Source organism: Condylura cristata, unplaced genomic scaffold (assembly GCF_000260355.1).
Source record: "Condylura cristata isolate star-nosed mole 26May11 unplaced genomic scaffold, ConCri1.0 scaffold00001, whole genome shotgun sequence".
Classification (NCBI taxonomy): domain Eukaryota; kingdom Metazoa; phylum Chordata; class Mammalia; order Eulipotyphla; family Talpidae; genus Condylura; species Condylura cristata.
This window is the reverse complement of record NW_004567102.1, coordinates 9044662-9060207: the sequence shown is the minus strand read 5'-3', so window position 1 is coordinate 9060207 and position 15546 is coordinate 9044662. Positions and strand designations below refer to the sequence as shown.

The 15546-nt window shown below is 48.2% G+C and overlaps 1 protein-coding gene across 1 annotated transcript in view; it reads left to right on the top strand.

Moving 5' to 3' along the window:
- The window catches only part of TRERF1 (transcriptional regulating factor 1), a 203745-nt gene that overhangs the window by 157985 nt on the left and 30214 nt on the right, over nt 1–15546 (top strand). Inside the window, exons 5-8 of the mRNA XM_004673482.2 lie at nt 7798–9492; nt 11058–11104; nt 11957–12107; nt 13209–13457. Coding sequence (XP_004673539.1) covers nt 8056–9492; nt 11058–11104; nt 11957–12107; nt 13209–13457 — 1884 coding nt within the window. The 5' untranslated portion in view covers nt 7798–8055. The remainder of the gene's footprint in view (nt 1–7797; nt 9493–11057; nt 11105–11956; nt 12108–13208; nt 13458–15546) is intronic.

Below are 15546 nucleotides of genomic sequence, written 5' to 3'. Positions count from 1 at the left end.
AAGTACACTGCTGAGGGGAGCAGCAGGCGGATCAGAGAGGTCTGCCGCGCCATGCGGGTCACTTCCGGGGCAGGCGGGGATCAAACATACACAGAAGCAGCTGTGGCCAGCTTGCAGTGCTGCATCCTAACCCATTGCACCTGATTTATAAACTAGGCTTTGCATAGGCATGCATATTTGGGAGGGAAGCATATATATAGGGTTTGGTATTATCTATATTTTCAGGAATCTGCTGGGAGTCTTAGAACATATTGCCCCAGAGATAAGGTGGGGACCTGGTGTAGCTCCAGTGGTCCACGGGAAGCCAAGTCCAGGCTCTTCATTTCACATGTTCCCCGTTGTGAGTCAGGCTTCCTGGTTCCCAGGACTTGGAAGGAGCAATGAGTATCCCCAGTAAGAAGGAAAGAATAAATGCACCTTGTTGCCCAAAGGAAGCCTCGAAAACCCTCCCCCTGCCCAGAGTGGATCAGTCCCAGGGCAGGGAGCAGTGGGGTCAAAGGAACAGGAGCCAGTCACTGCTTGAAGGAAGATTCGGGCGTTCATCGCTGTTGTTGGCAGAACTTGTCCACGGTAATTGGGTTACTGGATTATAAAATCCCCACCGGCTTTATTTAGACGACTGATCAGAAAGCGTTTGGAACAACAACGTCACTGTGAAGGAGACCACGAACCATGAGCCCACATCTTGGAGAACTGCCCTTGGCTTCTGTCTGCTTTGGGAAGTTGGGCAGAGAGCTGGAGTAAGAGGGGTCCCCCGGGAATCGAAGTTAAGCTCCTTTGACAAACCTGAGAGGAAGGCCTGACCCAAACCCACGCCGAGTTATTTGGGGAATTGTATATATAGTCTGAATGAGGATCCAGTGTCGGAAAAAGGAAAATCTCTTTGGTTTTTCTTCCTCAAACACGCGGTGGTGGTCTGGCAGGGGCTGAGCGTTACCCCTTCTGAATTATAAGCAAACAAAGTCCCACTGAGACTTTGGCCAAAGTCAACTTCCTCCCTCCCTCTCTCTCTCTCTGGTTCAAAGGATGGTCCTTCCCGACACACATCCTCCTTGCAGACTCTTCCCTCTCCTGGTGTGCCTTAGGGTATGGAGGGAGGGGAGAGGCCTTTGATGCGCTAGAACAAGGGTCAGCCAACTCTGGCTCCTGCCCAACCCAACGCAGTCAAGCCCATGAGACTTGTGAGCTGTGGAGGGTTTTTAAATGGATAAGGAAAAAGCAAAAGAAAAATGTATTTCTTGACAATGTGAAAGTTACATGAAATTAAAATCTCGGTGTCCAGTAATAACCCAACTGGTCTGGCTCAGCCCCTGCCAGACCACCGCTGCGCATGTGAGGAAGAAAAACCAAAGAGGGACGCGGGCACCCTCATTAATATATTGCCTGTGGCTGCTTTCATACCGCAGCTGCAGAGTTGATGCAGATCATATGACTTGCAAAAGCTGGACATACTTATGAGCTGGGCCTGGACAGAAAATCCCCCATGCTGGGAGATCCACATGGAGACTTACTGTTATCCACCACCCTCCATGAATCTGGCACTTGATAGCACTGTGACCTCATCTGAAAACCCTAAACCCATGGTAGAAGTATGGAAGCCTGAGTCTCCTTTGTCTCAGTGTTTTAGTTCAGAAAGTGTTTATCAGTGTCTGCTCTGGCACAGTCCCTAGAGACACAAGACAGGCAGGAAGCTGTCCGGACACCGAAAGCAGGTTGTTCTGCAGTGATGTTTCCTGCGGAGCGTACTCGGCACCGTGGGGTCTGAGTGGGCAGGTATTTCCTGAACCCACTCTGGAATCCTGGAGTCTTGCTCTAAGGGAGATATTGGCCCAAGAAATGTGAAAGTAGTAGTTCTATTCATTAGTCCTGAATGAAAAAACTCCTGGTGCCAGTTACCCAATAGGAAATGTATATAATGAGCAAAGCAGTTATTACTTTATTAGAAAATAATAGACTTGAGTTCCAGGTTAGAATTATAGTAATTCTGAGATTGACTAACCCACCAATACCAGTTTCCAGGTTTTAAATATGTTAAAAAATACCATGTGATAAGATGCTGAACTGTGGCTCCGTATGCTTCCTTCTTTGTATAAAAGGTGAGTGGGAATATGTACAACATCCCTGTCTGAGCATGAGATGTCTCTAGATACACAGGAACCTACCAAATGTCCTAAGAGGGTTACCAGGTGTCTGGGGACAGGGGCAGGTAGGAGATTTTTCATATATAGCTTTTTTAAACCATTGGCTCTAATTTTTCACTCTAGTTTTAAGCATTAAATGGTAACATTTTTTGCCCATTTGTACTTTTTTGAATTTTGAACCATGTGATTATAATACTAAATTATATAAATTTAATATAAAACAAGTAGTATGTGGTTGCTCTATTCTTTCCTATGTCTTCCTAGGGAAGCTGTTTTCCCTCTCTTTCGTTCAACCTGTGGTTCTTTATTACTAACTAGTATGAACCATGCACTGTTCTAGACCCAGCTGTTACATCTCTGGGCCTCAACTTCTTCACCTGTAATGTGAAATGATTAAATGATCTCAAAGGCGATCTTGAACCAGAAAGGGCATCAGACTTGACAGGAGGACTCTAAAAACAGACTGTGGGGATCTACCTCCAAGTTCCAGATTTAGTGGGTCTGTGGATAGGGCCCAAGAATTAGCATTTATGAGAAGTTCCCCGGTGATGCAGGATGTTACTGGCCAGCGAACCACACTTTGGGAGTCCACCTCTGATTTTCTAGGATTCTGTGCTTAAAAGTAAACACCTTTCCAGTTCTGAAAATATCAAATAAAGGACTAGATTCCTGTAGCTCAGAACACAAAATTATCCCTCTTGCCCAGAAGTTAGGAACACTTAAAGCAGGCACAGCAACAGAAGTAAAGTTACCTGGCTTCTGTTCCACCTACAGGGACATGGTGAGAGATATGAAATCAGACCCTGATCAGTGTGGTCAGTTTCAACAAGTAATTCTTCCTCAGGAGAGATGCTTGGTAAAAGGCTTTCTAGGAAGATGAAATGGTGAGATTTAAGCCAAGCACAGCACTCTGAAATCACCAGGCCTAATGCTTACAGGATAACACTGTGTGATGTCTTTTTAAGGCAGCACATTCTTTATCCTTGAATATACAAGTTCCTGACAAAGACCTAGTGGCCAGCGTGGAAACCCTCACACCTGACTTCACGCCTCTGTACATTCATTCATTGATTCATTCACGCAACTAACATCAGCCCTCCATCAACAATCCTTTTGGGAGAGGAACAGTGTGCCAAACATTATGGTAGGCTTTGAGAAGAGAATGATAGTCAAACACAGGCATGATCCCTGCCCTGACAGAGGAAGATTCATGAATCAGTTGCACTAGTGGAAGTATAGAGGGAGGAGAGTGGCCTGGAGGAATGGAATATGGTTTTATGAGAACACCATAAACAGAAGGATCCAGAGGTATTATTGGGGTGGGGCCAGGGTAGACCTGGGAAAGTGTAATTCAAACCAAGATCTGAAGGATGCCCAGGATATGGCTAGAGGAATAGGGAGGGAAAAGTTGTCCACACTGGGAGGCCGTGCATGTGCAAAGGTTCTGGGGTAAGTTCAAGGAACCGAGAGACCAGAATGATTAGTAGTGGGAGGGAGGAAAGAATGGAGAAGGGGTAGGTTGTGGTGGTTAGTTAAGGGAGAGGGAGGGAGGGGTCAAGGCAGGACTTTGGAAGAGCATCCATACTGAAGATGATGTTGAGTTTGCCTTTGAACATGGAAGTGCTGAGTGACATAGATCAGGAACTCAAACCCCTCAGCTGGGGCAGTCATCAAGCATCCACAAGGTACATGTGATGGGTGAGGACATCAAGGGAGAAAACATACTGCCTCCTCAGAAAGGAAGGGGTCTCCTCATACTGGGTCATGAGCCCAGTAGGATGAGCATTTAAGAAAGGAGAATCCGTTCCCACTGACGACCTAAAAGGGTGGGTGGTCTCTATTTGCCTCTTCCTGCTCACCATTATCCACGTTCAGGTCCTTTTATTTTCTTTTAAGATTTGTTTATTTTTGCGTGCAAGAACTGGGGTACAGGCTAATGGTGCCGGGGGTGAGAGGACTCACCAGAGACAGAGTGGGGAGCAGAATAGACAGATCATACTGAGATACACTGCTGAGGGAATCAGTGGGCGAGGTAGGAGAGGTCTGCTGGGCCACGTGGGTCCCCTTCCTGGCCGGGGATTGAACTCACAGCTGCAGTGGCTGTGGATAGCATCATTGTGCTGCGCTTTAGCCCTTGAGCCACCAAGGAAGGCCCAAGTTCAGGTCTAATAAAGTCATGTTTGACCTGGGTGCTGCAAGAACCTGATCACCCATTACTTTTCATTTTATGCACACACAGATCACTTGGGTTCTACATAAAGGAAGATTCTGCGGTTGAAACCTGAGATTCTAAATTTCACAAGCTCTTAGGTGATACGCATCACATTTTGAGAACTGAGGGGAGTTGGTCTCCCTGCTTTTGAAGATCGGCGCCCTCACACCCAGCTTCCTGATCGGCCTGCCTGGGATCAGGAGCCCTCTATCACCCTCCGCCACTCGACACATAAAATGCCCTTTCAGGATCTGCTGCAGCCGCCTGTGGCCAGCCTTTGTTTCCTCTCTCTGCTTCTTTTATCTATCCTTCATTGCGTAGAGCCCCTCACTCTGAAGTTAGCCATCTCCTTTTCTTGTGGTTCAGAAAAGGGATATAGAGACTCACCAGGACAGCTTGCAGTTTTTCATGAAATTAAAAATCTACTGAGTGGTTTTTAAACTTTTCTGTCTAAAATCCCACATGAAAGTATTTTGTGAATCTATTTACTCCCTCACACATTTTTAAGTTTACATCTACATTTTTTTATCAAATGCTTGCAGAAGATGTGATTTCCAGTTTAATGTAAACATTGATATTTTTAAATAAAACTATTACATCACTGTTTATCCAGTGGAATCTAAACACCATAGCAATTTAATACCCACCATCAGTCACTTAAAAAAATGCATGAACACACTCTTTGTTAATAGTGTTCCTTTTTTCCTCCTTGAAATTTTATTTGTTTCACTTCCCCCATGAGATTTGATCCTAATGTAATAGATGCAGTATATCTTTATGCTGAGAACTCCTTCATTTGTTTCTGTCATATTTTTCCTTAGCAATTTTTTATGAAATTAAAACTTTTTAATTTCCTGCAATCCTAAAGCTCTAAGTATTAGAATTTTCTTCTGGTTGGAGTTACCGTTACATTTATTAATAGCACATAGTTGATCAAAATAACATAAATGTATTACTGATTTGGATAAATAATTAATAAACATAAAAACTCAAATTATATTTAAATGCTTCCCTTAGCGAGTTGGTGATGCTGGATGATTTTTTAAAATACGTCTTTTAATTGATGTTTAACATATTGAGTTGTCCCATAGTGCACATGCCAGGCACTTAGCACCCTGGTCCAGAAATAGAACATTGCTGGGACTGGCTTATTACTTCAGTTTGTCCATTTATCCATGGAAGATCATTATTTGTCACTACCATGAGACCAAGATCAGCATGGACTGTATTTGCAGTTTTCATGTCTATGTAATCAGTGAAAACCTTCATTCCTGTGACTGGCAACTGGGAAGATACGCTTTGTTCAAGCACAGTCACTCAGTTCTTGCACTGCTTCTGAGTTAGATGCCATAGTGATCTATCACTAACAGTTATAGTTTAGTTACTTCTATTAGGCCTCCTAGTAAAAAGAGCATTGCAAAGAAGGTTTACTACTCATTTAGCGCACATTATCTCAATTGCTGAATGTCCTCCTTGTGATGACTCGGAAGAGAGGGAGGTTTGTCCCTGCAGCAGTAAACCCCATTACTATACTGTCAGTAATCCCCATGGAATGGGGACAGGAGTTCCTTTTTGTTTTTTTTTTAAGATTTATTTATTTATGTATACAGAGCTGGGGTTCAGGCCAGAGGTGCAGGGACGGTGAGAGGGTTCACCAGAGGCAGAGTAGGGAGCAGAACAGGCAGATTGATTGAAATACACTACTGAGGGAAGCAGTGGGCAGGCCTGGAGAGGTCTGCTGCACCATGTGGGTCACCTCCGGGGTGGGGATCAAACTCACACTGAAGCAGCTGCAGCCAGCTTACAGTGCTGCATCCCAACCTCTTGGACCACCAGGGAGGGCCCAGGAGCTCCTTTCTTTTGTAAAGGACAGCAGGGCTGTTGTGAAAGAGCAAAGTATAGAAGTTCAGCTTACACCTCTGTCATCCATCAGTTCTAGAAAGGAGTTTCTCTGGAGACTGAATACCTGAAAATTGGTTCTCCTAAAACTGAGTATGAGTGCAGTGTGGGAAGGTCTTCCAGCGGGAAGCCAAGGCTCACACATCCCAGTGGGAAGTGCACGAAAAAATCTAGTAGGACTCAGATTTTAGGACACCATCCAAACGTCCCAGCTTGTGTTTTTTGTTTGTTTGTTTATTTTTTGTTTTTTTTTAAGATTTATTTATTTACGCATACAGAATTGGGGTGCAAGCCAGAGGCGCAGGGGCAGTGAGAGGCTTCACCAGAGACAGAGTGGGGAGCAGTACAGGCAGATCAACGAAGTACACTGTTGAGGGGAGCAGCGGGCGGGTCAAGAGAGGTCTGCTGCATCATGTGGGTCACCTCCAGGGCCCCAGAGATTGAAGTCGCACTGAAGTGGCTGTTGCCGGCTTGCAGAGCTGCGTCCTACCCTGTTGGGCCACCAGGGAGGATACCCAGCCTGTGTTTCTAAGGGGGAGCGTCTGGTTGGCCAGCCTGTTTGTGCCAGGCTACAGCATAGGTTTCTGGGCTCAAAGTGGTCTCCCCCAGCCCTGCCCCTGCCACACACACACAGATATTTCTCTAAGCAGGGACCATCGGAAGCAGGTCACAGTGCTGACCTACAAGCAGCTAACACATGTGCAGTACTCTTCCTTGAACTTTCTCCAGTTCTGTTCTTCCGCAGGAAATGTGCTCTGCACTCTGAGTCTCCTTACCTGTTATTTTCACCTTTTCATTCCATACAGCTCTTCTCTCCTGATGGTGAAGTTCCTCAAGAGCTAGCCACATCTTAATCGTTTCCTAGTAGTGGCTTTACATGCAGTAGGTTTCTAAGAAGCATTTGCTGAACAGAAAAATTGGTTAATGAATGTCTTCAATTTCTCTGTATCTCTATGGTTTTTCAAATACTGCTGGGATTTCAATAGCATGGTCCCAGAAGAGTGGAGGAGTTTATCAGTAAACAAAACAGTGAACTAACAGATCAAGCCATTGAACTGTGGCTTGAAAGTAAGAGTTCTAAGGGCCCTCCCTGGTGGCGCAACAGGTTAAAGCACATCATTATGAAGCGGTCGCAGCCACTGCAGCACGAGTTCGATCCCCATCCAGGGAGTTGACCCACGTGGTGCAGCAGACCTCTCTTGTTCCTCCTGCTGCTCTCCTCAGCAGTGTGTTTCAGTCAACCTGCCTGTTCTGCTCCCCACTCTGTCTCCGGTGAATCCTCTCACACTGCCCCTCTGGCCTATCCCCCAGTTCTTGTGTGCATACAATAAATAAATCTCAAATAAATAAACAAATAAAATGATCTGTTTAAAAAAGAAGAGTCTCAATGCACATGAGAATATGTTCTGCAAAATCAGTGTAAAGGGTGTGGAGTCCAGGAAACTAGCTATTTCTAATCGAGTCTCCTATTTGGTATATCTATAGTTTGCTTGGCACAAACCATCCTCGTAAATCCTTCCCTGTCCTTTGCATCTCATCTTGCAGGTGTGAGCAGCAGTTCTTCACCGCGGTGGTGTTTGGTCCGGACCCCAGCCCGGGTGAGGATGTAAGAGGCGCCGCCCTGCACATGCGCGGTACAAGCCGACAGGAACACCTGGGCCCAGCCACGCTCACAGACATGTCAGCCGTGGAATAGTGTGGACGCTTTCTCTCAGCTTCTCAGGGTTTCAGTCCTTCTGGATTTGTTTCATTTACCTTTTTATATGGTTTTGTGGCTGGACGTTCACCACCAAGGCAGGCATCATGGGGGATCAGCAGCTATACAAGACCAACCACGTGACCCACGGTGGTGAGAACCTTTTCTACCAACAGCCACCACTCGGCATCCACAGTGGGCTGAACCACAACTATGGGAATACAGTCACGGGGGCTGGGATGGATGCCTCTCAGGCATCACCCATCTCCCCCCACTTCCCTCAAGATACTCGGGATGGTCTAGGCTTGCCTGTTGGCTCCAAAAACCTTGGCCAAGTGGATACCTCCAGGCAGGGAGGGTGGGGTGGCCATGCAGGGCCTGGAAACCATGTTCAGCTACGTGGCAACCTGAGCAACTCAAATATGATGTGGGGGACACCGAGCCAAGCTGAGCCCACTGATGGCTACCAGTATACCTACTCCCAGGCTAGTGAGATCCGGACCCAGAAGCTCACCAGTGGTGTTCTGCACAAACTAGACTCTTTCACCCAGGTGTTTGCCAACCAAAATCTGCGAATTCAGGTCAACAATATGGCCCAGGTGCTGCACACCCAGTCAGCAGTGATGGATGGAGCTTCTGACAGTGCCCTCCGCCAGCTGCTATCCCAGAAGCCCATGGAGCCGCCGGCATCGGCCATACCTTCCCGCTACCAGCAGGTGCCGCAGCAGCCTCACCCTGGTTTCACCGGGGGGCTGTCCAAACCAGCTCTTCAGGTCGGGCAGCACCCTAGCCAAGGACACCTGTATTATGACTACCAGCAGCCACTGGCTCAGATGCCAGTGCAGGGAGGGCAGACACTGCAGCCCCCACAGATGCTGTCCCAGCACATGCAGCAGGTGCAGCAGCACCAGTATTACCCACAGCAGCAACAGCAGCAAGCTGGCCAGCAGCGGATGTCCATGCAAGAAATGCAGCAGCAACAGCTTCGCCCACCACAGCCGCAGCAGCAGCAACAGCAGCAGCAGCAGCAGCAGCAGCAACTTCAGCTGCAGCAGCGGCAGGGTTCCATGCAGATACCTCAGTATTACCAGTCCCAACCCATGATGCAGCACTTACAAGAGCAGCAGCAGCAACAGATGCACCTACAGCCCCCTTCATATCACAGGGACCCCCACCAGTACACTCCGGAGCAGGCCCACGCTGTCCAGCTGATTCAGCTGGGCTCCATGCCCCAGTACTACTACCAGGAGTCCCAGCAGCCCTACGGCCACTCCCTCTACCAGCAGAGCCACCTGCCCCAGCACCAGCAGCGTGAGGACAGTCAGCCCAAGACCTACCCGAGTGATAGACAGAGCCAGGCCATGCTGAGCTCCCATGGGGACCTGGGGCCTCCTGACACAGGAATGGCAGACCCAGCAAGCTTGGACCTGAACCGGGCCAGCAGTGCCCTACCCCATCGGCCACTCCTGTCCCCCAGTGGGATCCACCTCAACAACATGGGGCCTCAGCACCAGCAGCTGTCTCCCGGTGCCATGTGGCCCCAGGTATTCTCATAGTGGCAGTTTCTCCCAGAATCTTAGTGTGCTGCAGGGGCAGCGGGTGCTGAGTCTGTGCAGCTCCTTCATCCCTTTTGTTCTTCATTCAGGCCGTAATGTCAGCCTACATGTGCCAGATACTACCTACGCAGGCATTCGGAGTCCAAGTCGGTTTTTGCTGGGTGTTTAGCCACTGAGCCTATCATCTCACTAAGGCGATGGGCAAAATACCGTATCAGGCCCTGAATGATGCATGTAGTGAGCAAGGCCTAAGTGTCCAGGCACCACACAGTGGGAGCGTCTGGTCCCTCTTGGATCTGACAGCCAGTGCGGCCCCCGCAGAGGCTGTCTCAGCACATCTCTAGCACATGCAACAGATGCAGCAGCACCGGTTTTACCAATAACAGCAAGTTGGCCAGCAGCGGATATCCATGCAAGAAATTCATATGCAGCCGCCTTTAATATGCTCACGGGCACAGGCACTCCCTGTGAAATTGTTTCCCTTTTGGGAGTGAGACCGTATTTTCAGTCTCTCTCAAACTACATTACTCAGAACAGGCATGCCATAGGATGCTTGATGACTGTTGCAAGGGGGACACGTGAGTCCTCTGCATAAACTTCAGGTACCTTAAAGTGAAACAGGTTACCATGCTATAGAGCTCCTCAGTGCCTTTAATATGCTACTGTGCACTGACAATCTCCAAAAGGGTATATACCATTTCATGAAGCAGAGATTTGAAACCTTGGCCGCTCAGAGGGTCCAGGCAGGTAAAGCACATAAGCAAAATGGCTGGGTATGAGATGATAGGGAGTGGTGGTAAGTGGTGGATGGCAGAGCAGATTGCCATCTAAAAGCATCCTAATTCCGGATTGTTAAATAAATAGCCAAATAAAGCATGTCTGCAGGCCAGAATCAGCCAACCGTTATTAACCTTTGATGGTTTTGCAAATGTGCTTGACCACAAAGCAGCTACCGTATGTTGGGTATTGCTCAGGCCTTGATTTGTTCCAAGTATATGCTCACGTGACAAGCTTAGGGAAGGAGGGAACCTTGAAATAGGACAAGGTTGATAGAGAGGGCTCTGACAGACGGTGAAGACCAGAGATGACCCTCTGTTTATTGGGAGCTTGTGCTTAGCAGTAACTAACACCCTCCGTGAATCTAAGAACCAGATGACGCAGGCAAGGCTGATAAAGGATTTCCAGCTGGATGTGTCCTGCATGAAACTGACTTTATAACTCTCCCTGGAAGAAAACCTGCCTTTATAGAAAGGGCAGACTGGGAGAATAGGAAGGATTGAGTTGGAGGATTGAGTCCCAGCAGGCCTGTGGCAGTGGGCAGCCCCGAGAGTAGCGCCACGGTCCCATGGCAGAGAGCAATCAAGGAAAGAAGTGTCAAGTCCAGAATTCTGAGTGAGAGCGAGCAGTGTGAGACTGATCAGCAGGAGGCAGATAGCACGATGAGCTCTAGAAGTAGCAACCCTGGGGGTCCTGCCCCTCAAGGATCCCTCCCCACAGAAACACATTTCTGTTTTGTTTTCTTTCTTTCGGTGTCCTGCTTGGCTCAAAATTAGATGCACCTACCTGATGACAGAGCCCGGCCAGGGTCCCCTGAGTCAAGGTAAGATGGATGACAGGAGACTTGTTGACACTTTGGGAGACTGGGAGGTTTTCCTAGGTTGTCTTTCATAATTTCCAAATTCAAAGTCAGCTCCTCAGAGGCTGTTGTGTTTGAGCACATATTGTGTGCTAGACCCTGTATATCGTGTCTCATAGAGGTGAGGGTAAGTATGATTTTCATGTGCCTAGTACATAGATAGCGTTCACCTCCATGAGCTATTACTGTTACTTTACAAATGAGAAAACTGGGGCTCAGAGAGCTTAAAGTTGCACATCAAGTGAGTAGCAGTGCTGGTATTGACTCCACAGCACATGTTCTGTGCACGATCCCCTTATTCAGTCACTGTGCAGATGGAGTCCCTGCTGTGTGCCAGGTCTACAGCTAAACTGAGATGCTGCAGTGAATGGTTTAGACTGTGCCCTCTCGTCAGAGGCATTGTAGATAATTAAGGACCTGAGAAAGTGCTAATACATGCACCCTGGAGGTGAACCAGAGCACATAAACATGTGACTCTAAAGGACGGCTTCTGGGAGAGGTGGCCTGAGCTGACCCTATGTGGCAAATAAGCGTAGATATGAAAAACCCAGCACCTCAGGGTCTAGAAAAAAGAAGGATGTTGAGTGCAACCCTTCCATGACTTCAAGCAAGGCCTTTCCCACCCCGAGCCTCAGTTTTTCGAATCAGTAAATTGGACTTAGTTCTCTGACGGGTATTGGAGTGACGTGGTGTGGCCGTGAACGTGGGAACATTGAATGAAAACAGTGTGTTCATTGTGGGGTGTGAAATCTTGTGCTAAATTGCTCTTCCCCTTCAACGTGAATGTCCTCTCCATTTGGCCCTCCCCCTGAGCAGTGGCCAACCGAAAGGCGTGTTTGGGGAGCAGTTTGACGCCAAGAACAAGCTGACGTGCTCCATCTGCCTGAAGGAGTTCAAGAGCCTGCCTGCCCTGAACGGCCACATGCGATCACACGGGGGGATGAGGGCTTCCCCCAGCCTCAAACAGGTTAGAGGAGCCAGCTCCAGCCTTTCCTGGGCCTCGTTCTACTTGCTTTGCTTTGCTGCGGTCAGACAGTGACGTAAGCCCCATGCAGGCAGCTGGGGAGGAACAGTCCCTTCCTGAGGAATAGCTTGAGCTAGGATGCTGGGAGCCTCAGGTCAAACAGCTCCCATTTCCACTGGCTTTATGAATAAGGATCAAAGCAAAAGTGTTATGCTTCTTTTAGGGGTTCCCAACTCTCATCTCCCAGACAAGACAGCAAAGAAAACCATGTAGATGCAGTATTATTTTTAACTTCTGCTGCTTGAAACACCCAAGGCAGGATCACTTACCCTTCTAAATCAGGAGTGGATAGCCAGGGAGAGTCAATGTAACCAATGGACTCCTAGCCAGCATTTTTTAGTTACCAGTGCACAAATGTTAGGCTCTAGCATGCAAAAAAAAAAAATCTTAAAATACTCTCAGGATTATCCACGAAGGCTCTCCTTGTGTGAACTATCCATGCAGTTTTAGAGTTAGATTAAAATTCAAAGAATTTCCTCAGAACTCTTTGTCTATTGTGGATCTTTATTTAAATATACAGGATTAACTCTGTTCACCATAATTTTGGATAATCCAGGTCACTCCTCCTGACCACTCCAGATAATACAGCTTTGTCTTCACTATTTAAAAGAAACAACATGTTTTGTATTTTCAGTGTGGTTCCCAACTTGCATATAATTTAAGATGGAATGCCTGTCTGCATTTAACAGATTTTTAAGTAAACTGAGGCCCGTAGGATCAAAAAGTGCTATACAGAAGCATTCCTTTTTGTGCCTATTTACAAGCACATACATATCCTTTGCTTAAAGGCGGTGCTCACGACACACATACACATTTTTAATAGTTGTTCCAGTATACAAGATACACAGTCAAGATTTTTCCAGTGCCAACCGCCAAGTGGCATCCCTTGAAGCCAGGGGACTCAGGGCTGCAGGAAGAAAGCTACCATGCAGTGGTTCCCTGCCACCCAGGCCTGATGTCCTGGAACCTTTCAGGAAAAGCAGACTGAGTGCCCCTCGTGAGGCTGCCCTCAGCCCAGGATCAAAGCCTTTATTGTCTGTGTAGGAGGAAGGAGAGAAGGCCCCGCCACCTCAGCCCCAGCCGCCACTGCCGCCTCCGCCGCCACCGCCACCGCCACCGCACCTCCCTCCCGAGGCTGAAAGCCTCACGCCTATGGTCATGCCCGTGTCTGTCCCTGTCAAGCTTCTCCCGCCCAAGCCCAGCTCTCAGGGCTTCGCCAACAGCGTCGCTGCCGCCCCCTCCACCAGAGACAAGCCAGCCAGCTCGATGTCGGACGACGAGATGCCCGTGCTCGTGAGGATGACCCTCTCTCCCCCACACTCACCCCAAGGGGCTGTCCCCCGCACGCCTGCTGTGAGTTGCTGCTCTGCCCTGCCTGCCTGGGGTGGGGACATCCCTTTGCTTTCTTGGAGATGGGGACAGCTCCTCCAGGGTCACAGACGTCACTGGCCTGAGCTCAGGTGTGGCCTGACCACTCAGGTCAAGCCCCCCCATGGTCACCTTGGGAATACATTCTTCATCCGCACTGCCCACTGCCCATTCAGTGCCTGTTCCTCTACCAGACTAACTTCTGGGTTAGAAGTAGAAAGAGTAACTCAGCTGGTAATCACTGATACAACTGCATGAGTTACTGAAATACAGAAGTACTGTCTCAGATAATAAATAGCTATTGCCCGGGGCACTAGCCCCTCTCCCAGGTTCTCCAGAGCGCCCCAATTCCAGCAACCAAGGATGTAACCACCTCCGGCACAGCAGAGCCTCCAGGCAACAGCCCAGACATCCATTCCAATGGTCAGCCTTACCAGGTGATTGGGATTTCTAATACTACACCTGCTTAACTTCTCTTGGAGAACCTAATTCATTAAGGGTCACAAAGTAATTCCACTCAAAGGCACCTACCCCCAGTCTCAGGAAAGCAAAGAGATTTGTGTTTCTCACTCATTGTTAAGTTCTCTCTCAAATTCCACGTGCTTCAACCAAGCCGCTTAGCTTGGCTCTGGGACAGAGTTTTCTCCCTCCTCCCTCTCTCATTTCTCCTCTCTCTCACTTTCCCACCCACCCTCCCTCAGGCGTCTGTAACTACAGCAGATTTGTCTTCTCCCCACAAAAGGTAGTGCCCATCATATTTGCCCTTAGAAAACAGGTGACTGCTGTGATTTCAGGTGACATGAAAGTTGGTTAGGGCCAGAATAGGGCTAGAGACAACAATTAAGAGAACTAGAAAAGTCCAGAAAGGCTTTTTTGGTTCTTGATGTAATATGAAAGCTTCATAAGAGGAGAGGATGATGAACAAGTCCTGGGGGTAAGGATTTTCTTAAGCTGGCAGGACTTGGAAGCCAGCAACAGACTGAAAGATTAAATAGCATAGTCACCCTCCCTCTTTGTCCAGAGCAGCTCCTGATTTGGTGGGAGACACTTGCTTCCCTTGGAAAAGTTCAGCCTGAAACTGGAGGTACAGGAAGGGGTGCCTAGTCACTTAAGGGTTAGAACCCCAGGTGCACCCACCCCATTCAAGAGCATGAGAGTAACATCGGGGTCCAGGAAAAGCAGTGATTACCTGGGTGTTGCTGGAAGGGATACACCTGGTTGCTAAGTAATTTGGAACTCTAATTAGTAATTAGGAGAGGTAAGGGAGTTTGGAGTTGCTCAGAGGAGATAATCAGGAGGGGATTTATAAGCAGGATTTTAAAGGCAGAGATGAGCCTGCCTTTGTGGAAAGGGTGAGACATCACAGGTGGGGAGATAAACTGAGGAAGCATATAGGTGGGATTGAGTAAATAGGAGCAGTCTTGGCACTTGATATAAAGAAATTAAAACATCTGGGTTCTCATCACCACTCCGCACCTACCCACGTTAGAAAAAAGCAGCTGAGACTGCCTCCCTCAGTCTCAATTTCGCCGTTGACCTTGGGAGGAGTGGAACTCATCAATGGTTCTCACTTTATGGGAAGCTTTGAACCTTTCAGAACTGGGACCCGCCCCTAGAGAATCTGAAAACCAGGTTGGCAAGAGTGGAACATGTCAATGCTGCCTCTCAAGAGAACCCCAGGTCTGACAATCTAGGTGGCTTCTTCAGGCCAGGCTCTCAGGGCTTTGCTTGGAGGACCAGGAAACCTGGGTATAGAGCTGGAGCCAGAGGACTAGAGGGAGCCTGACAGGAACCATCAGTCGTGTGATCAGAGGTTTGGATTCCACTGCAGGAATCACCTAAGATCTACATGAGCTCATCCGTCACCCAGAAACTAAATTTCAGGATTGTACCCTAATCTGGGGAGCACCAGCATCCCCTGCCTGTTCTCCTCAGCCCCTTCTCTCCATCTTTACCTCAGGGAGTGAGGAGCCCTCTGGTGGGTAGAGGAGCCGGGCTAGTGCCTTCCGACCTC